Consider the following 25,575-nt stretch of genomic DNA (forward strand, 5'->3'; position numbering starts at 1 on the left):
CAGTTCCAGTGAGTAGCTGCCAGTGAAAGCCCTTAAGTCACATTTTTAAGTGACATGTGAGGTATCTGTATTCTTTCAGTGTGAGAATAAATTATCAATAAATATTTGAACTGCTAAGGTTCTACATGTTCACTGTATTCAAAAAGAACTGCTGGAGGCTCTGATATTTCAGAATGTCAAAATATTAAAAATGCCTGAGCTGCTTTCTTGTTCTCCTTGCATGACCTCTCTAATGGGGTCAGGTCTAGGATAGCACAATACCTCGGGGCTGTTGCCTCTTTAAGCTTCTTTCCCAGCTTAGTGATCATTCATGCAGACCAAGGACGTGCACTCCCTCATTCCTTCTCCCAAGACCCAACTTGCCAATTAGCTGAGAGGGGTCAGGGGATGGTGGTTAATCACACACCTCCCATCTCACTTCACCCTCTCTGCTGATGGGTGAGGAGCATGCAGTTGGGTGTCAGCACTGAAAATCCAGAATAAATTCGAGAGGGACCTTCTATTTAGGTTACAGTAGAGAATGCTGTTGTACTCGTGTGCTGCTATTTGTCCTGGCCACCTGGAAGTTCAGCACCTTGTGTTGTTTTTTGTAGGCTACATTACCAGGGAGGGAAAGGTGAAGGAAGTGATGCCAAAAGTATGCCAAAGTTACTTGTGAGAAAGCAATTGTGCATAGATATTTTGTGATGATTTGCCTCAGAGGCACTGGGGATTTGAGAAGAAAGGCATTACATGTATCTACTTAGTATACAGCTAGATTCACTCAAAGCTTGTTTCTGATTTTTTCCCAAGAAAAAATATGTGCCAGAAAGTGTACAACAGGGGATGCTGATTGATTGCCTTATAGTTGCAGAAAACATGGCCCCAAATCATTTCTATCAGCTTTTGGTTTTTGTATTTGAGTTCTGTGTATTTTGTATTCGAGGTCTGTGACTGTGTTATGGGTTCTTTTTCCCCAGGACCAACTCAGAAAATCTCCTGTGGAGTTTAAAAGAATGAAGTGTGACTCACTGTTTCTGCAAACTTCTATGGCAGACTTTACATAGGATAGATCTATTGTTTGATTTCCATTATAAGTCCAACTTTGATGCTGAGTATAAAGTGACCACCTTTAGAAACTTGATAGTGTTAATACAGAGAAAGGTTGTTTTATTGTAGTGTCTCTTTATGTAACCTGAAAATTATTCCCAAAATTGGCCAGCCTATTTCACCAGAATTACTGCTCAGGGTCCTGTACCTTCTGCTTTATAGTCCCTTTTGTTCCAGCTCCTCCCTATCTGGTGATCCATTCCAATAAAATAAATGAAACACACAGAAATCTGAAGTGAAACTTGCTTACAGTTTACATTGCATGTCAATCTTTTGCCATAACTGAGACTACAGTTCTGGCATTGAAACAGCATTTTTAAGACTGGGGAATATGTTTGTCATAACAATGTTTGACAAAACATAGAAATATGAATGGAAGTTCATCTCTTCTGTTATGTTGTTTTTATTGACAAATGTTTTGAATTGTACTTATTTTTCACTAGGAAAAACAAAGCATATGGTCAGCTTTAGCAATAGATTAGCTGTGGGTAAAAGCATGATATTATACATTTTAAACATTCTTAAGTGTTTTTTCCAGATATACTCTTTTGGGCAGATCTGAGTGTAGATTTCATTTATTTTAAAGTAGAATCCATCTTCTTTCTTTAATTTCAGTCATTTAATGTATGCAGATGCAGAACTGATATTCTTGAATCTTGCTGTGTAACTTAGGTTGTCATAAATGGAGATGCAGACAGTCATGTTATAGAGGGTCTGTTGCCTGACACAGAATATGAAGTTTCTCTGCTGGCAGTTTTTGATGATGAAAGTGAAAGCGAAGTTGTTGCTATTCTTGGAGCTACAAGTAAGGCAAACTCTTGATTGTGATTTACAAAAATGTTTAAGTGATTTAAATTTGATGCATATATCTTATATATAAAGCACAGCTCATCTTGGGTAGCTGTAATATTGAAACAGGTGGTGGTTTAGCATCAGGGCTTTTTCTGGCTAGTTTTTGCTTTTTCTATTTAATATTATGTGATTGCATTGAATCAAAATAGTGGTTTGGCTCCCTATCTGAGTTGTGGTATTAATAAACTTTGGATCTGGGTAGATATTCTTTCATTCCTACACTTTAATATTTAGCCTTTGAACAGGGTTCCTTATGAGAAGATACATCAGATTTTGGAAGGGATGTGTGTTAAATGTTTTAAAGTAAATAATTTACAGGAATTTCATTTAAGATGTTTGGCATTTTGAATATACCCTTTTCTTAGGTGAATTCACTCTTGGCTGAAATAATAGTCCAAAAAGCTTACATAGGCCTCCTGTGACATTGACATGAAAATAACAAAGACAAAACTTTATATTCGTGTCTAACTTATTTTATAGTTTATTATCAAAACAATGGCCTGTATTTCAGGAAGATTGCTCCATTCTCTTTTTATGGATAATTACTTGGATAAAGTAAATATGACTTACACGTAAATTCTAAAATTTATTTCTTAGTATAATTTAACTGCAGGCTTAATTCTAAATCTTCTGTTAAGATAAAAAGCCCACACCCCTCCAAATGATGCTGGTACTTCCTGGTGTTGCTGAGCATACTTTAGGTCTTTTACTTGGACAGAAGTAAAACAACCTTTAAGAACTTTCAATTTAATTATCTGGCAACCTTAGCAAATGGTCAAAATGGAAGTCTATTGTGCATAGCTCAGCCAGAAATCTGTGAAAATGTATGCATTCTTATTTGATTATACAGTTTATAATTATGTCTTATCTGCAGATCTAAGTGCTAATCCTGCAAATATATGTGCCTAAAGTAAACTAAATGAATAATTCTCTTGTAGTCTCTGAAGTGTGTGGGATACTTGTAGGTGTGAGCACATAGTTTCACTGTCATAGTAAGACATTCAAGAAAGCTACTGTGACTTCCATGTTTTGTTGAGCTGTTAATGAGCCAAATCCTGTTTTCCAGCTGCAAGTGCTACCACAGTGCCTTCCACAGTGAGCACCACCAGTGCCACAACCTCTGAGCCCACCACAGCAGGTAAGCAGAGCCAATGCCAAGAGTTTAAATGTGAATGCAGAGCACTGAGGCTCCCCAGAGGCTCCTCCAGGGCTGGGGCAGAGCTGTGGCTTTTTAGCTTTAACTATACTTTTTAAGACTACTGTTTAGGCAATTACACAATTTTGTTTGGTGTTTTTATGTTGTTTAGGTGCTTTGGACGAGTTTTTTAGGTGCGATGATTGGTTGTTGTTTAGAACGTTGCTGCTTACTTTTATTTTTGGTTTTTTAATTTTGATATTTTGGTTTGTAGCTTTTTTTCATTTAGTACAATTTATGTTTTACTGAAGGGTTTTAACAACTTGTAGAAAAACACTTAAAATAGTTTATTTTGTGCACTTGTTATAAACATTGGTTTAAAGTAAGAAATATACAGAAAAAATAAGTGTGTGAAGAAATAGCAAAATATGCAGAAAAACAACTAGTCAGTAAAATATGGAGAAAAGCAGCTAAATATAGTTTGGCTGGTGCAGACATGTCACTGTAGCTTAGGCTTGTTCAGTGTTACTGCAGGGACTCTGAATGATACCAGTGGTATTACTTAGAAGCGACAAACATTCAAAATTCACCTAAAATTTCTCTTTCTCCTTATAAATGTGAGCTTGCAAGCTCTTCAGAATCCTGTTTAGTTTTGAGTGTTCTCTTCTTTTCCCTGTAATTAGACAATTGACTTTTAAGGAACAACATTTCTGGGTTATTTCTCTTCTGTAGCATTTTAGCTTGGATTATTTTAAAGCTCCATAAACAGAGTAAGATAAACAAAGCAGATGGGATCATATATGTTAATATATGTATAAGATAACTATACATGTATATGATATATGTATAAGATAACTATTACTTTAATGTGCTTACAGTTTTTGTTATCAAGCCCAGATATGACTGAGTAATATTGTTTTGCACCACTGTGGATCTTCAGAGCCACCATGATTTCAGTAGAACTTGCAGCTACTTGCTGATAATCAGCACGATATAAAAATTGCATTAAATCTAAAAACATAATTGAGAAAATATTAATTAAATATTTCTGGATTTAGTTCTTCGAACAGGAGTCAGAAACCTTGTTATAGATGATGAAACAACCTCAAGTCTGAGGGTGACATGGGACATTTCTGACTACAGTGCCCAGCAGTTCAGAGTGACCTATCTCTCTGCAGAAGGTGACCGTGCTGAGGAAGCAGTAAGAATGGTCTGTATGGCTTTTGCTTTTGCCTTCATAAGCTTGTTTGATATATGCTAAGACATGGTATCTCCTTATATGACAATTTTTTTTGCAATCAGTAAAGGATGTGTGTTTGATATTACTGTGAGCTTGAGCTTTAAAGTTTTAATTGCAAAGCACCTGCTGCACTGCAGGCAACAGCAGTTGAATGTAAGATCAAGGCCCAGTCACACAGATGTTTAATGAGCTCACAGTTAAAAGGAGCTGGCTGTCTTTTTTTCCCTGTATTTTTAAATTCATCCAAGTTGAGTTTTTTATTTTTAGTTTTATTTTTTACTCCTAGGCATTTTTCTATCCCGAGACAGTGTTTTAATGACACTTAAATGTTTTGCATTAAGCAATTTCTGTTTTCCTTCAGCAATTTTACCTTTTCCCTCTTCCCTCATGTTATACCAAAGTTCAAATTTAAAGTTCAAATTAATTAAAATTCAAATGCAGAGTTTTCATACTTCTCATTAACCCAAACATGTCACAGTAAAACAGCACTTTTAAATCTAAGTGCCTCAGAAAATTTGTTATTTTTCCAATGACATGTGATGATCAAGATTAAAGTTTTCCTACACAGAAAAAGTTCTGGTCATTAAGATTTTGAAAAATATTTGAAAGAATGAAGAGTATTGCATGTAATCTTTCAAGGATATAGCAAACAAACCAAAACACACACCCTCCTCCACAAAAAAAAAAAAAAAGCTTGAATTCCATTACTTAAACATTTCACAATTTTTGAGAAACTTTCAGAATTCGGTTAGGCTAAGTGCCTTTTTAAAAATTATTTTTAAATTGAGGAGAACTTAGTAGTATTGTAGTGCTTGGTTTCCACAAAATACGTTATAAAATTTTGAGATAGCTACATGTAGCTACATTTAAAAGATTAAATTGTATATTTCAAGGTTATTTCCTTAGTAAATAGCTCAGAATGCAAAAATATTCCCTATCATTCTCCCTCTGTGTCTGCCACTTGAGTCACTGCTTTTCATAGGGCAGTTATATCAAAAATATGGGTTATTCTTTTTGATGCTTAGCAGCTGACATTTTTAGCCCTACATCAGGATATTTCAATAAAAATATTAAAAGAAGTTAAATATATTTTTTGCTAGGAAAATATGAATCTGTCTTTTTCCATTTCAGTTTTATTCATCTTTTATGAGACCCTGCTGGAAATGTACTTTTTAACCACCTATTTCAACTATGACCTGAAAATAAATTTTCAATGTAGTGGTGTCTTTTTGGGCTAGGAAATGTGCTCTATGGACTTATCTCAACTATATGTTAGTATACTATATAATAAAGTGAAAAACTTGCACAGTATAATGGCACAAATTTTACTGTTCTTCTGAGAATAGATTTTTCAGATTTTCTGAAATTCGGATCCCAGATTTACTTTTCAGCTCTCTAGTTCAGTTGGATTGCATGAATGTCATTCTGCTTTAGTATTCAATTACTATTATGTTAAAATTAAATTTAAACTGTTGGAAAGGTATTAAAATTGGCTATCAGAAGGATATCAGAGCTGACTCAAAAGTTCATTAAATAAAATTATAAACTGTATGATTAGGTGGGTATCTTGGCTCTATTCTGATAAATTAAGTACATTCCCAAGCCTTATTATCTTTGGTCACAATTCAGCAAACAGATTAACCACATTTCATCTTTGAAGTTAATTGTGTGCATTAACACTTTACTGGAAAAGGAATTATGTAAGATTATACTTAGAATTAGGCACATTTTAATCAAAGGAATGTATTTTATCATATAGTTTCAAGCACCTGAGAGGTGCACAACAGATGTCAATAAAACAACACAGATGTTCAGTTTTAGGGGAGTGTTTATATGCTGGAGTACATTTTTTAGGCAGAGCCCAAAAGTTCTGTGGAATTTGGGCTTACATGTACTATAGCGTGACAGTTCTGTGGTGAGTGCTTAAGATTTTTGGCTCTGATTTCAGTGATATAAGATTCAGTTACTCCTCCCTTTCCATAAAAATTTTAATAAGCTTTATAGTTCTTAATGCAATTGGCTGAAAATCAGGAACTAGAAAATGTAACAGAATACAGAAGGGTCAAGCTCTACATTGCATCTATGTTCTTGGGTGTGCTGTACATACTAGAAAAATCAAATTTTTTCTCCTCTTTAAACCAAAAAATGTTTCTCATTGCTGAAAGCTGTATTGATCTGTGGAATATTATGCACATGTGGAGAGGAAACAATTCTCAATACTTGCATCCACTGTTCTAAAAAACTAAAAAAAATTGCAAATTTTCAGAAACTTTGTCTGTTTTTGAATGCATGTGTATGGAAGAGGACTGTGAAAATCTTTCAAGAACATTTATCAATGGTTTAAATTCTGTTTTGATCAAAGAAAGAAGCACTTTGACAAGTCTCAACACCTGAGTGCACTAGATAAATTTCCTCCTTTGTATCACTTGCCAAAACTAGAAGTATTTTGAATGTGTCCTGGAGTGTTAAACTGGTGAGACCTTTCTTGAGCACATGCTTCAGAACTTTGCCATCATCACATACATTAGTCTTTGAAACAAGAAAATGCTTTTGTAAACTTAGTTTCTGCTTTCCCCCTGTGAGTTTAAGGGGCTTGTGCTTCTCTCAACTTCTTGCCAAATATGTGTAGTTGTGGCTCAAGTGATAGATTCACACAGTGACATGGGCCAGGGGATGTCCAAAATGTGACACTGGACCTTGGGACTTGCTTCCAACAGCATCACTTCAGAGCACAGCAAAGACAGGACTTGTTTCTCTTTTTTTACCATGCCCATCTGATATGAGAGGCTCCCATACAAGATTTGGAAGCTCTCTGAGATTAAATTTACTGGAAAGTTAAGCAGTTGCAAGGCTTTGCTTGTCACTCCTGGCATCTCTATTGTGGTACTGGTTTTTGAGGCTCTGGCTAAAATTCAGTAATCTATTAAAGAGTTTTAGAATTAGCTGCTTATGGGGAAACCTTTCACTGTGCTTAATTCAGCAGGCTGAAATGTACTCTAGAACCAAAATCTGCCTGAGGGAATTACTACAGCTGCTCTACCACCAGGTTGCTTGGTTGGATTTTGCTTGCAGATCTTCCATGTTTCATGGCAGTTTGGGTTCCTGTGGTATTTTTGGGATGTCATCCTACTTTCCCTCCTAAACAGCTACCTTCATTTGCTTGTCTCCAGACTAGATGCAGACAAGACAAACATGTTTTATTCCTGCTTGCTCAGTTCAATGATTCCAGAGCTCATAACCTGATATTCCTTCTTCCCAGGAATAGAGGATTTTTTGTCTCCAAAGAGCAGAACAATCAGCCTTTATTACTGAGCTTCAGAAAATCTAAATGTGTCCAGAATGAGTACATCAAGAGGATGTATTGTGTCTGTACAGTAAAATTGTTTTAAGTATTTTAAGTATTTATGATCCAAAGTGTACCAGTGGTTTATGGACCTATAGTGGCTCATTGGTTTAATATAAAACTGTGTTATCCCATAGGAACATTTCCTTTATTTTGTTTTGGTATAACAGTAGATCTGTTAAAAAGGTGAATAATGTAGTGATTTTATTTTACTGGTGAACATCAATAATATATGCAAATTCAAGCTATACAGCAATGGTAGTGGAAAGTGTTATCAGAGACTATGCAAGATAAAGTGTTTGGCTCTAGTCATTAAGCTTGATTGTTTCTGCATTTTCTGACCCCCCAGGTTATGGTGCCAGGCAGACAAAACACTCTTCTACTTCACCCTCTGGTGTCTGATACAGAGTACAAAGTTACCATAACCCCCATCTATTCTGATGGGGAAGGAGTCAGTGTCTCAGCTCCTGGCAAAACTTGTAAGTACAAACTTCCTGCCTGTCTTTGGCCAGGATGTACATTAATTACAGACTTACTGTTTGTGCCCTTTTTTCCTTGTCTGTAGGAATGTATTTTAGTACAAATGTGGGCTTATTTTGCATGAATTATATGACTTGAACTCTAAATTAATCTCAGTTGATTGATTTATAAACAATGGGTTTCTTCTAACAGACAAGTTGTAATTTATATTCAAATACTCTGAGTTTGCAGAAACTTGTTCAGTAATAAAGCTGGTAAATGCTTGATAACTAGCCCACCAAGAGCAAGCCAACTAATACAGAAAAAAGTAAACAAAGCCTGCTGAGATGGTATCAAACCAACCATTGTACTGTTAGATTTTCTTTTGTGTGAGATCATTACTTTCTAAGGGTCATTAGAAATGCTGCTGAACTTTTCATAAAAAGTGATTGCATTATCTCCAGAGTTCTGACCAAGTACCAAAAGATTACTCAGCTGTACCTTAAGCTTCCTCTCTACTGTTTGTTGTAAAAAATCCTTTCATTGTGCACTTGTAGTAATGATAGTATAATTTCATTGAGGTGTTCTCCTAATTTACATAATTTGTCTTAATTGAAGTGCTGTTTATGGAGAAACTTAAATCACTTGTAAATAATTGCTTTGATTCCATTCTGTAGGATTAAGTGTTCAAAAGAGCATGATTTATACATTAAAAACTTTAGTGCGCTTGGATTGGAAGAAACTATACAATGTATAATTACCTCTAAATTACCTTACATTTTTAGGAAACAGAAGTAAGTTGGTTTTCTAAATAAGTTTAGGGAAAAATTTTGAAATTAATTAAAAAATTCATCATTTGTTGATCAAAGTTTGTGGTTAATCCACTGAGTAATGCAAAGGATGAATGTGATTATGCGTTTCATCCTGATTATTTTACCCGTAAAACCGAGAGTACTGGGTATCATGCACTTTTTATTTGCATATCTTAATTATTCTGCATAAGTTTGTATGAGATAAACTTGTAAAAGCCCATTTTGGTTTCTTTTCAGTGCCCCTGTCTGCTCCTAGGAATTTACGTGTCTCAGATGAGTGGTACAACAGATTACGGATCAGCTGGGATGCCCCACCCTCAGCAACAATGGGTTACAGGGTTGTTTACAAACCTGTCAACAGTGAGTTCTTAAACTGATGTTTTGTGGTCATTTCTGACTAAACGTCATCTTTGGCTCAATTTTGTTCTTAAATCTATCAGTTGCAGTCACAGCCTTGAAAGTGTTAACTTTGGTGTCTCATTTTTGAATATGAAAGTTTCATAGTCACAGACTGATGCAGGTTGGAGGGGATCTCTGGACATTATCTGTTCTACCTCTCAGAACAAAACAGGGCCAGCTTGGAACAGGTTTCAGTGGGCCCTGGCCAGCTGAATTTATAGTATCTCCAACCATGGAGATTTTAAAACTGCTCTAAGCATCTCTCCCAGTTTTTGACTACTGTCACTGGAAGTGTCTTTGCTAATATGTAATAAAAATTTCCCATGTTGCAAAATTTGTCTTTTTTCACCTACATTTTGTTGTTTGCCTCTGAAGACATTCTGTCTATATCTTCTGTACCACCTTGCATAAGGTAGGTGTAGGCAGCAGTAGATTTTCCCTTAGACTTTCCATACTAAGACTGATTATTATTTTTAAACTCTTTCAGTCTATATTTTTAAATTTTATCGTGACTCTATTTTGGAGACTATGTTTGCTCTTTTCCTATTCCTCTCTTCTATTCTTCAACTTCCTTCCCCTCACAATAAAAGGTTTTCATTTCTTCTCAGACATTTGACATTTTATTCATTGTCCATTTTGTGTGTGCTGCATCCTTTGCCCACCTGTACATTGCAGACAGACGAGACACCCAGAATCCTTCAAATTTCTTTAGAAAAGCAGGGCCCTCTATTGACAGCAAATCACAGATGTGTGGCCATTAAGGGACTAAAATACTGTTCAAAGACAATACTGCTGCCTGGTTTCTGGAGTGTATCCAGAACAACCAGGGGAGGTGATGAAGGAGCTGTCTGCTATTCTGATTTGGGAAAGTTTCATTCTTTTTTATTTTCATTATCATTTTTGTACTGTATTAAATGATGCTGTTGTTTAAGTAGCTCTGAGGGACTATAGTGCTGGCTGGCATCTGCTGTCTCCCCTGTTGGTCCTGGCACACAATCAAACTGGGGAGATATTTGGCTGCCTCTTTAGAGCACTAGTAAGTCACTGAAGCAGAACAAAAGGGTCTTAACAGATGCCAGTGTCAAGCTCTGCCTTAATGAATCCCACTATGAATTTCCCAAGTGTGTAAGTTATGTCTTTTATCCATGCAAGGATTGAGAAGAATGTCTTTGTATATGGTTAAAAAAAAAAAAGGCAAAAAATTGCAATAACTTTAGGAACATGTGTAATTTTTGCTAATTTTGCAGAACAAATGATTTTCTAATTTATTTCATTTTTTGCAGCTCCTGGTCCTGCATTGGAGACCTTTGTAGGGGATGATATTAATACCATTCTCATTCTAAATCTCTTCAGTGGAACAGAGTACAGTGTTAAAGTATTTGCTTCATACTCAACAGGCTTCAGTGATGCCCTAACAGGCGTGGCCAAAACCTGTAAGAATCATTTCATGCTCTTCAGATCTCTACAAGCTGGATTTCCTTGCAACTGTGCCTTTCTACAGATCCCTGGATAAATTTTCATGTGGGAAGCTTGCACAGTCATGTGCAAACTTTTTTCTCAAATGAAAGTCTCTCTTTCTATGAGACTATACCAGGCTTTAATGTGATCTGCTAGACATTAGCAAGACAGGAATCATAAAGCACATACTATTTATTAGTCAAAAATATATTTGCTTAGTAGTAGATGTAAATTTCCTTAATGAAAAGTCTATTTAGTGTAATTTTTTCTGGCTCCATATGTAGGATTATTTGCTCTTTATATAGCTAAAGCTCAAATTTAAATTAGATGTTGACATAAATGCTGCTGTTATGATACTTTTATACTTATTTGTAATAACTGAACCTTTTAGCAGTATTCATTATATAGTTTTAAGTAAATTGTATAAACTTTTGTTTTGAAGGTTCACTTCTTTTGTAAATTCTTCTTTTAGATTTTCTTGATGTTTTTAAGTAGCTATGGACATTATTTGTTAAAAATGAATTTGCACTGGTTTCACTGTAATTATATTTTCTTTTTTTTTTTTTTTTTTATATCTTATTAGAGGTATATAACTATTGTTTTTATATGTAATTTTCAGTGTATCTGGGTGTGACGAATTTGGATTCCTACCAAGTCCGCATGACAAGTCTGTGTGCTCAGTGGCAGCTTCACAGGCATGCTACTGCCTACAGGGTAGTTATAGAGTCACTTGAGGGTAAGTTATTACATAATTTGATGTGTAGCTGCAGCCCAACCCAGAGAATTGAATTGCACAGAAATTGTATGTATGCAGCTAGACCTGGAGACTGGCTCCTGAAACACTGGAAGTGATGGACAGATGGACAGTGTACACACTGACAGTTTCAGAATGGAAGTAACATCCCTGTCCTTTTATGTCAAACACATTGATAACTTGTGCATTTTATATCAGGGTCTTTCATCTATCAGTAGAGGAAGGATGATTACCTGAGTTTTTCTGCTTTTTTTTTTTTTTTTTTTTTTCTGTTTTTTCTGCTGTGTGGAACAGAAGATGGATAAGGATGAACTGGAGATATCAAAGTTTGTAAATATAGCAGTAAATAGAGCAGTAGCTCTGTAGGATTAGGCTAGACAGCAGAAGAGGGTAGAAGGGTAGAAAAGCTCTGAATGAATCCAGACCATGCCCACAGAATCAGAACAATGTCCAGATTTGTTTGTTCTCATTCTACTGATGCTTTATGGTAGCTTATAGTAGTAATGTTACTCATATGGATAAACATGACATAGTTTTATACAGCCACACAAGGTATCTTGATGCTTTTAACACTATGCACAGAGGGTGAATTACAACCTCTTCAGCCTCACTGATTCTCAGGTGTAGCCAGAAGGTTTCTCCTATGGAGAAGTCACTATTTGTGCAGACCAGCTCTCTTATCCCAAGTAGACATCAGCATTAAATTAAAACTTGGATAGCTTGAGAGAAGTGCAGTTAGTAACACTTAATGGGCTGTGTTAAAGGTACCATGAACAATAACACCAACCTTGTGGCAACAAAAGTAATGACCTTTCTGTGGAATGGTGATAAGGTTTATTTGAAGCCCTGAAATACAGACAAGCTATTCAGATAGCAGAGATCTTGGCTTACACAAGACAGCACAGACATCCCTCTTGTCTGGGAGCTAGCCAACATTCTACTTTCTTCATATGGAACTGCCAGAATTGTTTTAGCCAAGCTGAAAGCACCTAAATGTGAGCAGAATAACCTAGAGTGTGAACAAATGTTTCTTATTAATAAATCTAAAGGGATTTGATTGTCAAGTCAGATATATGTCTGGTCAGGCACCGATCAAATATTTTTATGCTAGTGTAATACCTGATAAGCACTGAATAACTGTATTTTTATATATACTCTGTAAAATGTGAGATCTGTTGCTTGTATTTAATTTCTTCCTGCTGCAGATTTTAAATGGTGATAAAGCTTTTCTTCTTAAAATATGCCTTATGCTATTTCCAGTACCCAGCCTTTTTCTATTGTCAATGTATTTTCCAATTCAGAATTTAGCAGAATCAGTTTGGGAAGCCTGTAAATGCTATTCCTTAACCATTGCAAAGTGGTTACTAGTGAAAGCTGGAATATGATATCTAGTTCATCTCTTCTGTTGTGACATTAGAGATGCTGAGAACCAGAGGCATAGACAAAGGATGCCATAGAATTACATGATGCAACAACTCCTAGTTAGACTATGATAATTTAGGACTAGATCCAAAACCCATTCGTGACAGTGATTTTTATTGCCTTTGGTTCATGGGGAAAAACTAATCTTTTTTTTCCTGAAAATGTTTGGCACATTCCTCAGCTCCTACTTAGTATGAAGAATGAAATATTGCAGAGATCTCTGCACAGAGGTCAATTTCCAGAAGTAAGGTAGCATGTAGTTTATTAACTTATGTCACCTTTTACCCTTCATATGCTGTCATGTACCCTTTTTATTTATGATTTCAACTACATTATTCAATAAAAAAAATTGTTTCTTTTGTAATTCCAGATGGAAAAAAGCAAGAAGTAAATCTTGGTGGAGGGACGCCTAGACATTGTTTCTTTGAGCTGATGCCTGGAACCAAATATAAAATCAGTGTTCATACACAGCTTCAGGAGCTGGAGGGCCCTGCTGTGAGCATCATGGAGACAACGTGTGAGTAAAACAGAGGAGACAGAGTTCAGCCAGCAACAATAATGCTCAGTTGCTTCTCATGTTCTGCCCTTTGCCCACACATATGTTATTCCTACACAGTTTACTTTAGCTGAGTTATTAATTTTTCAAGTCCACTGTGACTCCTCCAGAGACGTGTGGGATTCCTGCACCACTGCTGTGAATTAATTGTTGTCATATTCAACAACTCTATTGGACTTCTTACTGAGAATGACACAGGGAGGATGGTTCAGTTTTCTTCATAAAAAGTTCCACCTATAAAAAAGGATACTCTGGGATGAGGTACTCTGAATATCTTTGACTTCAGGGGAAAATAAACCTGGAAACACTTCAGGTGCTTTAAAGGTGGTTTAACAGGGTGTCAGTATTCAATAGTAGCCAGATGATTGGTTCTGCCAGGCCTGAAGGAAGCTGCCTGAAGGAAGGTCCCCACAGGGAAGTCATGGACTCTCTCCCCAACTAAAAACCAGACTATGTTAAACCACAACACTTCCAGGGTGAATAAGACATATTTTGTTACTGAGGACTTTTGGTGAGAAAGGAAAAGGACACAGACCTTTTTCAAAATGAATTATGGATTCTAGGTCAAGAGTAGTGCTGGTACATGATTTTCTACACTGGGGAGTCTCAAAAGGGGGCAGTTCCAGTAGCAGTTCAGTTCTATCATTGTGTCATTCACACTGAATATACAGCCATTAATTGTTTTGTATTAGTAATATTCTCTTTCAGGTGACGTTTCTTGTGGACACTCACCTGCTTTTATCTCCAATTGCACAACTAGTTGATAAGAGATAATGAGTTTGTAATGTGGAGATGAGTAGAAAATGGTGTTTATTAAAGATATAGGGCTTTAAGCATGTTTGACTATTCCTTCTTTTATTCTCCAGTACCATTTCCTACTCAACCACCAACAACACCTTCAACACCACCTCCACCACCTACAATCCCACCTGCAAAAGAGGGTAAGTGCTACATGTGTGAGTTTCTAGTAAATTTAAAGTGTTGATGGAATGTTTTTCTGCTTCTGATGCTATTTTAGACTTGTGGGGAGCAAATCTCACAAGACATTTGCTGTAGAAACACTGTTAAGGCAACTGACTCAAATTCAATGAGCCAAAAATCTGACCTCCTTATTGTACTGTTAAAATTTGCTGAAAGGGTGGTTAATATATGTGACACTTCCTTTTTCCAAAACTCCTAAACCATACATATTTTGCAACTGAAGCAGACATCCTAAGATAATTAAACTTCAAAAGCAGCATTATTTAAAAATATGTATACTTTAGGTAATGTAAAAAGTAGGGGCCAAGTTCAGACTCTCCTCTTTAAATGCAGACTTTATTTTATTATGATTTGAATGCACAGTGTTTTGTACAGAGGCTGATAATATTTCTGTGACAGGAGCATTATTGGTGGGGACAGGATCAAGTTACATCAACTTGAAGTTGGTGGACCAAACTGACATGTAGAAATAGAGAATTTAACCCACAAGCACAGGGAAAAAAGACCTTGTATGTGTGAAAAAATAATGAGGGGTTTTTGTTATCCAAGAGACTTGGATTATGTGGAGTGCTGAAGGTTCCCAGTTCCCATGGAAGAGTGAGAAACTTGTGTGAGCAAATTTACAGCTCTTGCAGGCCATTTTGCCTAAAAGTGCTGGAATAAGATGAGATGGGTGAAACCTGCATTGCTCCTGCACAGGGCAGTTAAAGTGCATTGGACACTGCAGACCTCAGGGTAACTTTTTGAATGGAATAGTTTCTCAGTGGGAACATTCACAGCTGAAATTCTGTCATCTTGCTTACTGTGTCATTCTAGGAGTCTGGCATTGTATGAGTTCATGTGTGACTTTACTTAAAAACCTAAATAAAAATAGAAATTATAAATAAATTATTATTATTTAAAGAACAACTGAAGTGTATTCTGTGATAGAATCTACTGGTGCAGACAATTCTCCTTTGCAGAGCTCAGCTGGTTCTACACCTGCACTGAAGTCAATGCCAGCAGGTCTGTTGGCTGAAACATGACTAGTCAACATTAAACAAGAGCTTTTCATGGTGGTTGCATTTTCTTAAGTGATTTATGAGATTTCAGGAGGAGTTGAGGCATTGGTGTAATTCCAAAAATCTTGCTTTTCGTCCTCAGTGTGCAAAGCAGCCAAAGCTGACCTGGCATTCCTGGTGGATGGGTCATGGAGTATTGGAGATGACAATTTCAATAAGATAATTAACTTTCTCTATAGCACTGTTGGAGCTTTGGATAAGATTGGTCCTGATGGAACACAGGTAATCAATATTTGTAGAAATGGAGGGTGCATGGACTTGACAGGATATTTTAGACTGGACCAAAAGTTAAATGAATCAAGGAGTAACTGACATAATTTCACAGTTCTGTGGAAATACAAACTGCTTTAGGTCAGTATCTTTTTTCAATCCCTTTTTATGCACACTATATGTTAAAATTCACAATATAAATTTTGGTAGCACGAGGCCTAAGTATCATTTTGGTCTCCTCTAGTTCTAATGACATTTAATTTTTTTAATACTTTTGGTACTCGCTGTAGTGTTTAGTTATAAATAAGTTTGAAATGGCATTGAAAAGGAAAATTAAAGATTCTGTTATTTTAAATCACACACTCTGCAGGATCTACAGGGCTTGAAATAAAATTTACAATGATTGTTCCATTTGTGTGTTTGTTTAGAGAGGTACTCCAGTACAAATCATTGGCAAATATATTACTGTTTTAAGTGTTAGCTGTATAATATATGGTTTGGGATCTCACTGGAAATGAATTTTAACTTGTCCAAACTCTGAAGAATACTTTTTTTACTATTTCTTGCTATACAGCTATTTTTCCAGAATGTGGTTAATGGTACTTCATAAGCTTTGTCACAAGTTTAAACACAATAGCTGCTTTTAAACCAGGGGCATCACTTATGGAATATGAAAATCAATATATGCTTTGTGCATTCTAGGGGTTTAGTGTACAGTATTGTAATACAGGGTCTTAACTCTTGTAGTGTCATATTTGACAGAGGCAATATTTCCAAATATATTCCTGAATCCTTCTATTACTTGCTGCAGTCTTGCTTCCTAGCTTAAGTTACTTATGTGCAATTATTAATTTGTGGAGACTGAATTAAGTCCCAGCAGTTCTCAGTGTGAATGACTGTACACATGTGAGCAGCCATAGCCAGGATTTTGCTTTGGGGCTCAATTATTCTTTGGCTTCTGCCAAAGTGGGTATTACTGTTCTCATCCTGTTTGCTGCAAAATGAAACCAGAAAGTATTAGATGGTTGCCAAAGTTGCAGAAAGTGAAATTGAACTTTGTTTAGTGAAAGCTTTCTTAAAGAGGAAAAAAAGTCTGGCTTCAATTTAAGGGATGAAGCAAAGTTACAAGATAAATCCTTGTTTTAACTGGTCAGATTCACTTACTTTTTGCTTACACCGTGGGTGGTGCTTTTGTAATGAACATCTTCTATGTGCACAGGTGGCAATAATTCAGTTTAGTGATGATCCCAGGACAGAATTTAAATTGAATGCATACAGAACAAAAGAGACTCTTCTTGAAGCTATTCAGCAAATAGCCTACAAAGGAGGAAACACAAAAACAGGTGAGAAAGGCCATGATTGTAATGCAGTTTTTTCCCTGCTTCTCTAAGCAGTATTTCTTTTCCATTTGCTAAGTGGTTTAATTAATCATTGCAAAACCAGTGATAACATGCTATCTTCACACTGGAGATGGAAGGTTGGGCTCTGAAATTAGAAAGCCTTTGTAATCTGCAGTTCACACACTTCAGCTGCATGTTCACCCTACTGACCAACAGTGATAACAAGGATTGGGGGGCAGGGAGAGGGGCAGGAGGGCAAAATTATTTTGGGGTAGTGGAAGTTGGAATGGGGAGTAATATGAAATCAGCTTCACAAGAGAGCAGAAAAGTGGGAAAGGAGAGAGGGTGGGAGGGAGCTTGCAGAGCATGTAGAAATCTGGAGAGTGGAGGGTCTATTTGGTTATAAGCCAGGACAGTCAAGCCTCTGTGGGATGTTTAAGATTGGGAGGGAAAAGATGACTGTTAAGGTTGCCTTTTAATTAATCCCTTAAGATAACTTTCTGATATAAAGAAATTATAGATGAGGGTATAAAGGGTTAAAATCTGTTTTAGTTGGAAACCATATGTTTTATTATTTTCAGACTGCACAGACATTTCTTGCAGCTGTTGCATTGCACCCATTTTCAGCATTATCAAAACAATTTTCCATTTACTACAATGACATTCTCAGTTGTTAATGTAGATGGTGCCCTACAATCCACAAAAGAATGGATTTGTTATCTCTTACCCAGCCAGCAGCTAAATACCTCACAGTGCTCACTCACTGCCCACCCCTAGCCCTGGTGAGATGGGAAGGAGAATCAGAAAAGGGTAAAGACTGTGGGCTGAGACAACAGTTTCATGTTTGAAATAAAGTTAAATACTATGATAATAGCAGTAATTAAAAGGGGTATAACAAATAGAGGGAGAAAAACCCCAAGAAGAACAGATGATGCTCAGTACAGTTGCTCACCACTGATGCCCAGCCCATTCCAGAGCAGGGACTGGCCTCTCCTGGCCAACTCCCCCAGTTATACACTGGGCAGGATGTTCCATGGTACAGAGTATCCCTTTGGCCAGCTTGGGTCAGCTGTCCTGTGCACACTCCTCCAGTTCTCTTGTGCAGCTGCTCAAGGGCAGAGAGTGAGACCCTGAAAAGTCCTTGGTTCAGGGTAAGCACAGCTTAGCAACAACCAAAACATCATTATCAACATTAGCCTCATATGGAGTCCAAAGCTCAGCATTGTACCAGCAATAAAGAAGAAAATGAAGTCTATCCCAGCTGAATCCAGGACACCCACACAAATCATGTTTGCAAGCTTCACCTTCTGGATTGAAAAATGGATGGCCAGAGCCATCCAAACTTGAAACTTTACAGTCCAAATCAAACTTTTCTAAATCTTGATTTTAATAACTACAGAATGAACTAACTGACAGACTACTCAGATTTCTAATTATTTATATGTCTAACATGTGATATGAGAGCCAAAAGAAATTGAATTTATCTCACAGTCAATGTCAATTCTTGTGTTGCAGGCAAAGCCATTAAACATGCACGAGAAAACTTATTTACAGGAGGGGCAGGCATGAGAAGGGGCATTCCAAAGGTTTTGGTTGTCATTACTGATGGGCGATCACAGGATGATGTGAACAAAGTCTCCAGAGAAATGCAACTAGATGGTAAAATGGTTTTAAAAACAATTCACACGCTGTTGTTTTTCTCATTAATTGCATCTTCATTAAATGTGGACATGAAGTAAGGTTAGCTTTTGCTCCAGATTTTCATTTTCAAAGAAAACAGCAATTGCTAAGAAACAGAGAATATCACTAGGGCATGATTATATTCTGGATATTTTTGATGATTAATGGAATTATTTTTCATTTTGGCAGCAGTGCTAAAATCATGCAGTAGTCAATGGAATTGTTCCCAGAATGAAGAAGTTGGGGAATATGATCCTGAGAATCTGGATTGTCATCTATAGAATGTAGTCTTGTGCTTATGAACAAATTGAACTATTTTGTTTTCTACACAAGAGGTCCATTGAAAATTCTTATACTGTTTCTGACCTGCTCTCATGTTACACTAATTACCTCTAGGAATTTTTTAAACTTCAATTTTAGAGCTTTAACCAGCCACACCATGTTCTGAGTTTAAGTGTTAGAACTGGATTAATTGTTGTAGAAGTTTGTATCAAAACCCAAAGGTCACACACCTGGAACAAAACTAAAGGATGGAAGAAAAAAGTTATCTTCCTTTTAATGTGAGGTGACCTAAGGAAAAAGCGCATCAGTGCCTTTTATTTACTTTTAGCTTTGAGAGCTATGAAGTTCCCAGTGTATTTTGCTGATTTCTGAAACCAAATGTAATTGTCCATCTTGGCTCCCTCCTTGTTTTGTTGCTAGTTGCTGAGTGTTGGGGCTTCATAAATAAAGCATATAACAAAATAGTGGGCTTGCATAACCTGTTTTAAGTAGGAGTCAAGACAACCATATATTTGTGAATAAATTGGAGTTTGTGTGTAAGCTGAACAAAAAATGTTCATCTCTCAGGTAAGTGTTGCAGTTGCATTATTAGCTCCTGGAGTGGGAATGTCCTCCAGAGCAGATGGCACTTAGTGAGGGTTCAGCTGCTGATGTGGGACATGATTTCCCCTCTCCCATTTTTCCTGGACTGTGCTGGGCAGAGGCTGCAGATGGGTTGGGGCAGGTACAGATGGGCATCTCTGATGGAGGCTGGCACAAAAGTGCTGATCTTGGATGAGACATGAACTATAATGTATTAAGTCAAAGTTTTGGTATGCTAAAACCTCTGGAGAAGGTGATTAATGCCCCTGGTCCCATTTAAATTTAAAACCAACGTTGCTTGACTGGTATAAATTGTGACTGAGCCATGCTAGAACAGTGTATCCATTAATTATATTCAGCCTGATATAGAGAAGTTTTTCCTTCATCTCTTATGGAAAGGAAAATGTTGGAAAATTTAGTGGCTCTTTTGTTGTTCCTGAAACATGTAGAATACAGTTACCATTTTATTTAAATCTTCTAAGTCAGGTTCAGATTTTGAAAAGTATTCATGCTAAATATATAGAACAGATTCAACCAGTGCAGTTAAATTGCTGATGAAATGCAATGCATTTATTTCAGTGTTCACTCATATGAAGCAGCTTGGGCTTGAAATCATATATATACTAATATGTAGAACAGAAAAAATCTGCAAAGGACCCACAGGAAATTAACTTTTCTACTTTTTCTTTATTCTGTACTTGATGCATGGATATTTTTGTGTAATACAGTATAGCATTACATTAGAAAAGCATTAAAACATATTCTAAAACTTTAAACTACTGAGTAGTCATATATCTTTAAAAAATGCTTAAGGTTAACTTTAAATAACTAATTAAGCATAAATAGCCAGAATAAATATTTCACAGAGAATTTTTTATTTTACTTTAGGTTACACAAGTGGATTTTCTCATGCTATAGGATAATAATAAAATGTCCATGTTTAATCAGGAAAGGAGTCAGTGCAAATACAATTGTGTTCATACTGTATTTCCACTCTCAAAATCAATGACTCACAGAACTTTTCCTTTTTGTTCTACAGGTTTTACCTTTTTTGCTATTGGAGTGGCTGATGCTGACTACTCAGAGTTAGTTAATATTGGCAGCAAGCCCAGTGAAAGACATGTTTTCTTCGTGGATGACTTTGATGCCTTTACAAAGATTGAAGATGAACTGATCACTTTTGTTTGTGAAACTGCATCAGCAAGTTAGCCATTTTGATTTATGTTTATTTCTAAAGTAGCTGCTAAATACTGGGGAGATTGTAACTATTAATTTTCTATTAAGACATATTCTTGATCTTTTTAATATAATTTACTGTTGACATTATAATTCTAATTTTACTTCCACAGAAGATAAGGAAATGAAGGTGTTGTGACTTCAAAATAATTAATGGTTGTTTCTATAAAGCCAGAATACAGCCATTGATTGACAAAAACTCATTTCAGATATTTCTGATTTTCAGAATCATGGAAATTAGTTATATTTTCTTTTCTAGGCTACTTTAACCCTCTGTAAGGCTACTGCTAACTACATTTGTTCTTAGTCAGGTCACATGGTAATTTATTCATAGAGATCTAATCATTAATGTTTGTATTGTGAGAGAAAGTAGAGAGAAAGTAGCCTAACCAAAAGCATGAAACACACTCAAATTCTGAAATCTGTGAGAAAGCCACACTTCCATCTCTTTATGAAATGGAATGGACATTCCAGACCAACACTTAATGATTACTGGTCAGGAATTTGCATGGGTTTGGGTGTGTGCCCACAATATATTTCCTTGTGTATAAGCCAGGAAGCAGGCACTGTGTCTTAAATACATCTTCTTTTCTTTTCCAGCCTGCCCACTGGTAGTTAAAGATGGCAATAATTTTGCAGGTACAGTATTTTTGTGTTAATTTTTGTTTCTGCTTTATAGAATAATTTTCATTAGATTATTTTCACAATATTAGACAACACATTTTCCTTTGTGCTAACAGGCAATGAAACTCTTTGATATAATTAGTGTTGTCTTTTTTTTTGTATCCATAATGCAGTACTAATTTAAATTAATAAAATATCCCTTTTGATATCTTCCAGGATTTAAAATGATGGAGATGTTTGGTTTGGTTGAAAAGGAGTTTTCAGCTGTGGAAGGGGTTTCCATGGAACCTGGTACATTTAATGTTTTCCCATGTTACAGACTGCACAAGGATGCTCTTGTCTCCCATCCTACCAAGTATGTATTCACATATAAATTCTCAAAAACCACATGAAAGTAATTTTCTAGGGCAGGCAATTATTCATTTCAGGGACTAGTATTTTTAATTCAGAAGAGCAGAGGTGCTAGTGTATATCTGTGATATACTGATGAATAGGAAAGCTGTTTGGTGCTCTGACCCTTCAATCAGTTTAATTCAAAAATAACAGTTGTAGGTAAAAGTGGGTAAGCCCACTGGCTGTTTTGGTTTTCCCACGAGCCTGTTTCAGGCTTGTGTCTGTGTAACACCTGGCAATTTCATGCAGCCTATGTCAGGGCAGTTTCCAGTCTGCAGCACTTTGGAAGGGTGCCTCTGGAATGCAGGTTGAAGTCTCAGAGTTCAGTCTGTCCTTGAAGCAAGGGTCAGCATGAGAAGCTGCTTCAGCTGTCCTCAGTCACTTTTACTGCAGTCTATGTCCAGCCATTGGTTACAAAGGAGGATGAACCCACTTATGTTGAAGTGAGTCTGTGTGAACCCCATCTAGAACCCTACAGGGAGGCAGGACATTGTCACAAGGACTGTGTCTAGGGAGGGTTATGGAAGAGCCATGAAGAACCCCCTGTCTGAATGTTCACAGTCACTCCTCAGAGAGGAAGTGATGGAAACCCCATTTCTTGTATGAAGTGTCTGTGTTGTGCTGGGTTCCTCTCAGTCCAGCCCCCACTTCATATTGAATGACACCAGAGAGAAGCAGTGGCTCTGATGGATTACATGTGGGAAGGTGTAATGAAAAATATTCTTTAGCTAAGACAAACAAAAAAGAAAAACAGTGGGAAATGTGAAATTTATATTAGATATCATCAGAGTGTGTGATTTTCCTGTTGTGTCCCAGTTGGATCTGTACTTCTTGGTGCTGTTTCACATTCTCATTGTTTTCTCCTGGGCCTTGATAGACTGAGATGTCGAGGAATAACTTGTCTTACTTCTCTTTCCCTTTCTGCTTCTTTCTAATTTGATCTTGTGCCTTTATATGCTATTCTCTAGCTTCTACCCCAGCCCAGTCTTACTGCTTCATTAGCCTTTCACTCCTTTTTATGGTTCAGAGAACACCTTTCTCTGCATGATCCACAGGTATGTCTGGAAAAGATCATTTGGCTTTGTCACCTCATATGTGCACTGAATGCCATTGGTTTATTCTCCTTTTTGAGCTCTGTATCCCCAAACCTTGTGTTTAACCCACCCTGCTTATTGAATTTGCTTTCATTCTTGTACAGTGGACAGTCTGTAAAGGCTTTTTCCTTTTGCTTATTGACTTCTCTCTCTTTCTCTGTGGGAAATGGGCAGTGTAACATCACATTTGATCATCTACTCACACTGTGCAGAATATATTGATGATATAACATGTTAACGCTCTTTTCAGCATGATTCATATCTATACTTCTTTTATGTGCCAGAAACACTTAAGAAGGAATGGGTTGTATTCAGGGAAAATGAATTGTTTGAATAACTCTTGAGACTTCTTTCAGATCCCCTTACTATGGTTTGAAGGAATCAGACTAATTGACATTTAACATGCAGTCAGTTGTCTCAGACACTTGTCCAAGTGTTTCACTTTGGGATTCAACATCAAAAGGTTAAATTAAATTTTAAGTAAGAAATAATGAATTTTTGGAAATGACATAAAATAAAATACTTCTTTTATATCATAAACTTCCTGTCTCTACTGCATAAATTCTAGGAAACCAGATTGTATTTCAGTGTGTGATCTGTTCTGACCTCACTTTCTTTTGTTTTGGCTTTGAAATGTATAGACTATTCTCTATTCTGTGTTTTATAAAGCTGCCTATAACAGTCTGTCACTCCTAATTTTAATCTATTTATAATGGTTTAATGACAAAGGACATGTGTATTGAGACTGGTCTTCCAAGCAATTTCCATTTCCATTGTCTCCTAAATAAGACAATTTCATAGGTCCTGAGTGTGGCTATTGTTTCTTAAAGGTTTAAATTTAATTAATTTCAGCTTTATTTCCAACTGACTTCTGATGTGATCTTGAAAAAAAAAAAAAAAGTTAAATTTTAAAGTCAATTTTATAAATTTCAAGGGAAACAATAACCTCTAGTTTCTTCATGAGCATTCTTTTAGACTTATCAAATTGAGTAGATTTTATACACACATATCGCTTCTCAGTCTTGATTGATAAGGAAATATATAAAGTAATAAAAAGCATGTCAAGTGAAATTCTGACGAGTAAATCACCAGATTTCATGTTGTTCCAGTTTCAAATACATGATTTCTCTTACAGGTATTTGCATCCTGAAGGTCTCCCTTCTGATTACACCATCACGTTTCTCTTTCGGATTCTCCCGGACACACCCCAGGAGCCCTTTGCCCTGTGGGAGATTCTAAATGAAGCATATGAACCACTGGTTGGAGTTATTTTAGATAGTATGTGTTTTGTGTTTTATCAGTGATTTTAACTGTACAAATGGTTAATTCTGTGTCTAGTTTTATTGTTGCCAGTGTTTCAATCTGCTACAAGAACAACCACCTGAATCTGGCAGGGGGTAATTTCTAATGCATGGTTTTTAGATTCAGTTTTCCTTAATTTCATTTGGAGTTATTGTCAAATTTTGAGTGAACTGCTTTAAACTGCATTCCAAGGATCTATGCTAGATGCAATTTGATGTAAGGTACTCATTTGCTTTTAAAATTTCCAGTGTTTTGAATATGATTTTGAAAATTATCAAATGTGTCTTGATATAAGCCAGTGGTCCTGGGAGCATATGTAGAGGAAAAGCAGTCTGGTGAAGAGCAGAGTTAGAACCACAGAAACCAATTCCTGATGACTCTTCATTTCTGTTTGGTTTTACTTTCACAATTCTGAAACAGGGTTTATAACAAGGTTTTAGTGTTGAGAAGATGAAACTATTGTGATACCTGTTCTTCATAGCTGTCAGTTTGTCACCTTGAAATATGGGGAGAATTTAGATGCCTAATTTAATGTGGCATTTAGATGGCTTGAGGAAGAGCTTTTCTTGTCCAGCTCCCACAGAGAGCTAAGGGGAGAGTAGAACCAGGTAGGCATGGCTGAGGTAGACTCAGAACTACTGGTCCATCCTTCCTGTCAAACCAGGAAAGAGCATTTCTCTGATATAAGCTGTTAATTCCAGGTCAGTATGTTGTTTAGGAATGTGTTTTACTAACATTTGAGTTCTTGTCTTTGGTCTGCTTTGTTAAATGCAAATTGACTCTTTCTAATGTTGTATCAGGACTTTCCTTTAACACAGAGCCCTTCATTTTGATCTCATACAGATGGTGGAAAAACTCTGACTTTCTTTAACTATGACTACAAAGGAGATTTTCAAACTGTAACTTTTGAAGGTCCTGAAATAAGGAAGATATTTTATGGGAGTTTTCATAAGGTTAGTAATGGGAAATAAAGCACTCTGAATAAAAGTTTGTAAGTTTTTTGTCATTCAAAACCATGTTTCATGAGGTCAATTACTGCCAAAAAAGTGTATTTTGCATCACCTACCTTACTGTCATAAGTCTCTGCAGTATTAGATTAACATTAAACAAATCATAGTTTTTATCATGAAGCTGATGTGTTCAGTTTTCATCTCATACTTTTTGCCCATTTTAGAGTTCATTTAAAAATGCATATCTTGAAAAGTAATTTAGAAACAAATCAGCTTTTCCTTTTAAGATTTGAGTTGGCAGTGTCACTCAAAATAAAATGT

The 25,575-nt window shown here is 36.3% G+C and overlaps 1 protein-coding gene across 2 annotated transcripts in view; it reads left to right on the forward strand.

Annotated features, from left to right (window-relative positions):
- Positions 1-25,575, forward strand: part of COL14A1 (collagen type XIV alpha 1 chain) — a 109,536-nt gene that overhangs the window by 51,456 nt on the left and 32,505 nt on the right. For both annotated transcript variants that reach the window (XM_079300104.1, XM_079300105.1), the window contains exons 17-33: positions 1,762-1,894; positions 3,008-3,079; positions 4,135-4,286; positions 8,009-8,138; positions 9,168-9,290; positions 10,613-10,762; positions 11,407-11,523; positions 13,334-13,480; positions 14,386-14,460; positions 15,644-15,783; positions 16,991-17,114; positions 18,627-18,770; positions 20,695-20,859; positions 21,492-21,530; positions 21,732-21,870; positions 24,138-24,280; positions 25,148-25,257. In XM_079300104.1, the coding sequence (XP_079156230.1) occupies positions 1,762-1,894; positions 3,008-3,079; positions 4,135-4,286; positions 8,009-8,138; positions 9,168-9,290; positions 10,613-10,762; positions 11,407-11,523; positions 13,334-13,480; positions 14,386-14,460; positions 15,644-15,783; positions 16,991-17,114; positions 18,627-18,770; positions 20,695-20,859; positions 21,492-21,530; positions 21,732-21,870; positions 24,138-24,280; positions 25,148-25,257 (2,103 nt within the window). The remainder of the gene's footprint in view (positions 1-1,761; positions 1,895-3,007; positions 3,080-4,134; positions 4,287-8,008; positions 8,139-9,167; positions 9,291-10,612; positions 10,763-11,406; positions 11,524-13,333; positions 13,481-14,385; positions 14,461-15,643; positions 15,784-16,990; positions 17,115-18,626; positions 18,771-20,694; positions 20,860-21,491; positions 21,531-21,731; positions 21,871-24,137; positions 24,281-25,147; positions 25,258-25,575) is intronic.

The sequence above is a fragment of the Erithacus rubecula genome (assembly GCF_903797595.1).
Source record: "Erithacus rubecula genome assembly, chromosome: 3".
Classification (NCBI taxonomy): domain Eukaryota; kingdom Metazoa; phylum Chordata; class Aves; order Passeriformes; family Muscicapidae; genus Erithacus; species Erithacus rubecula.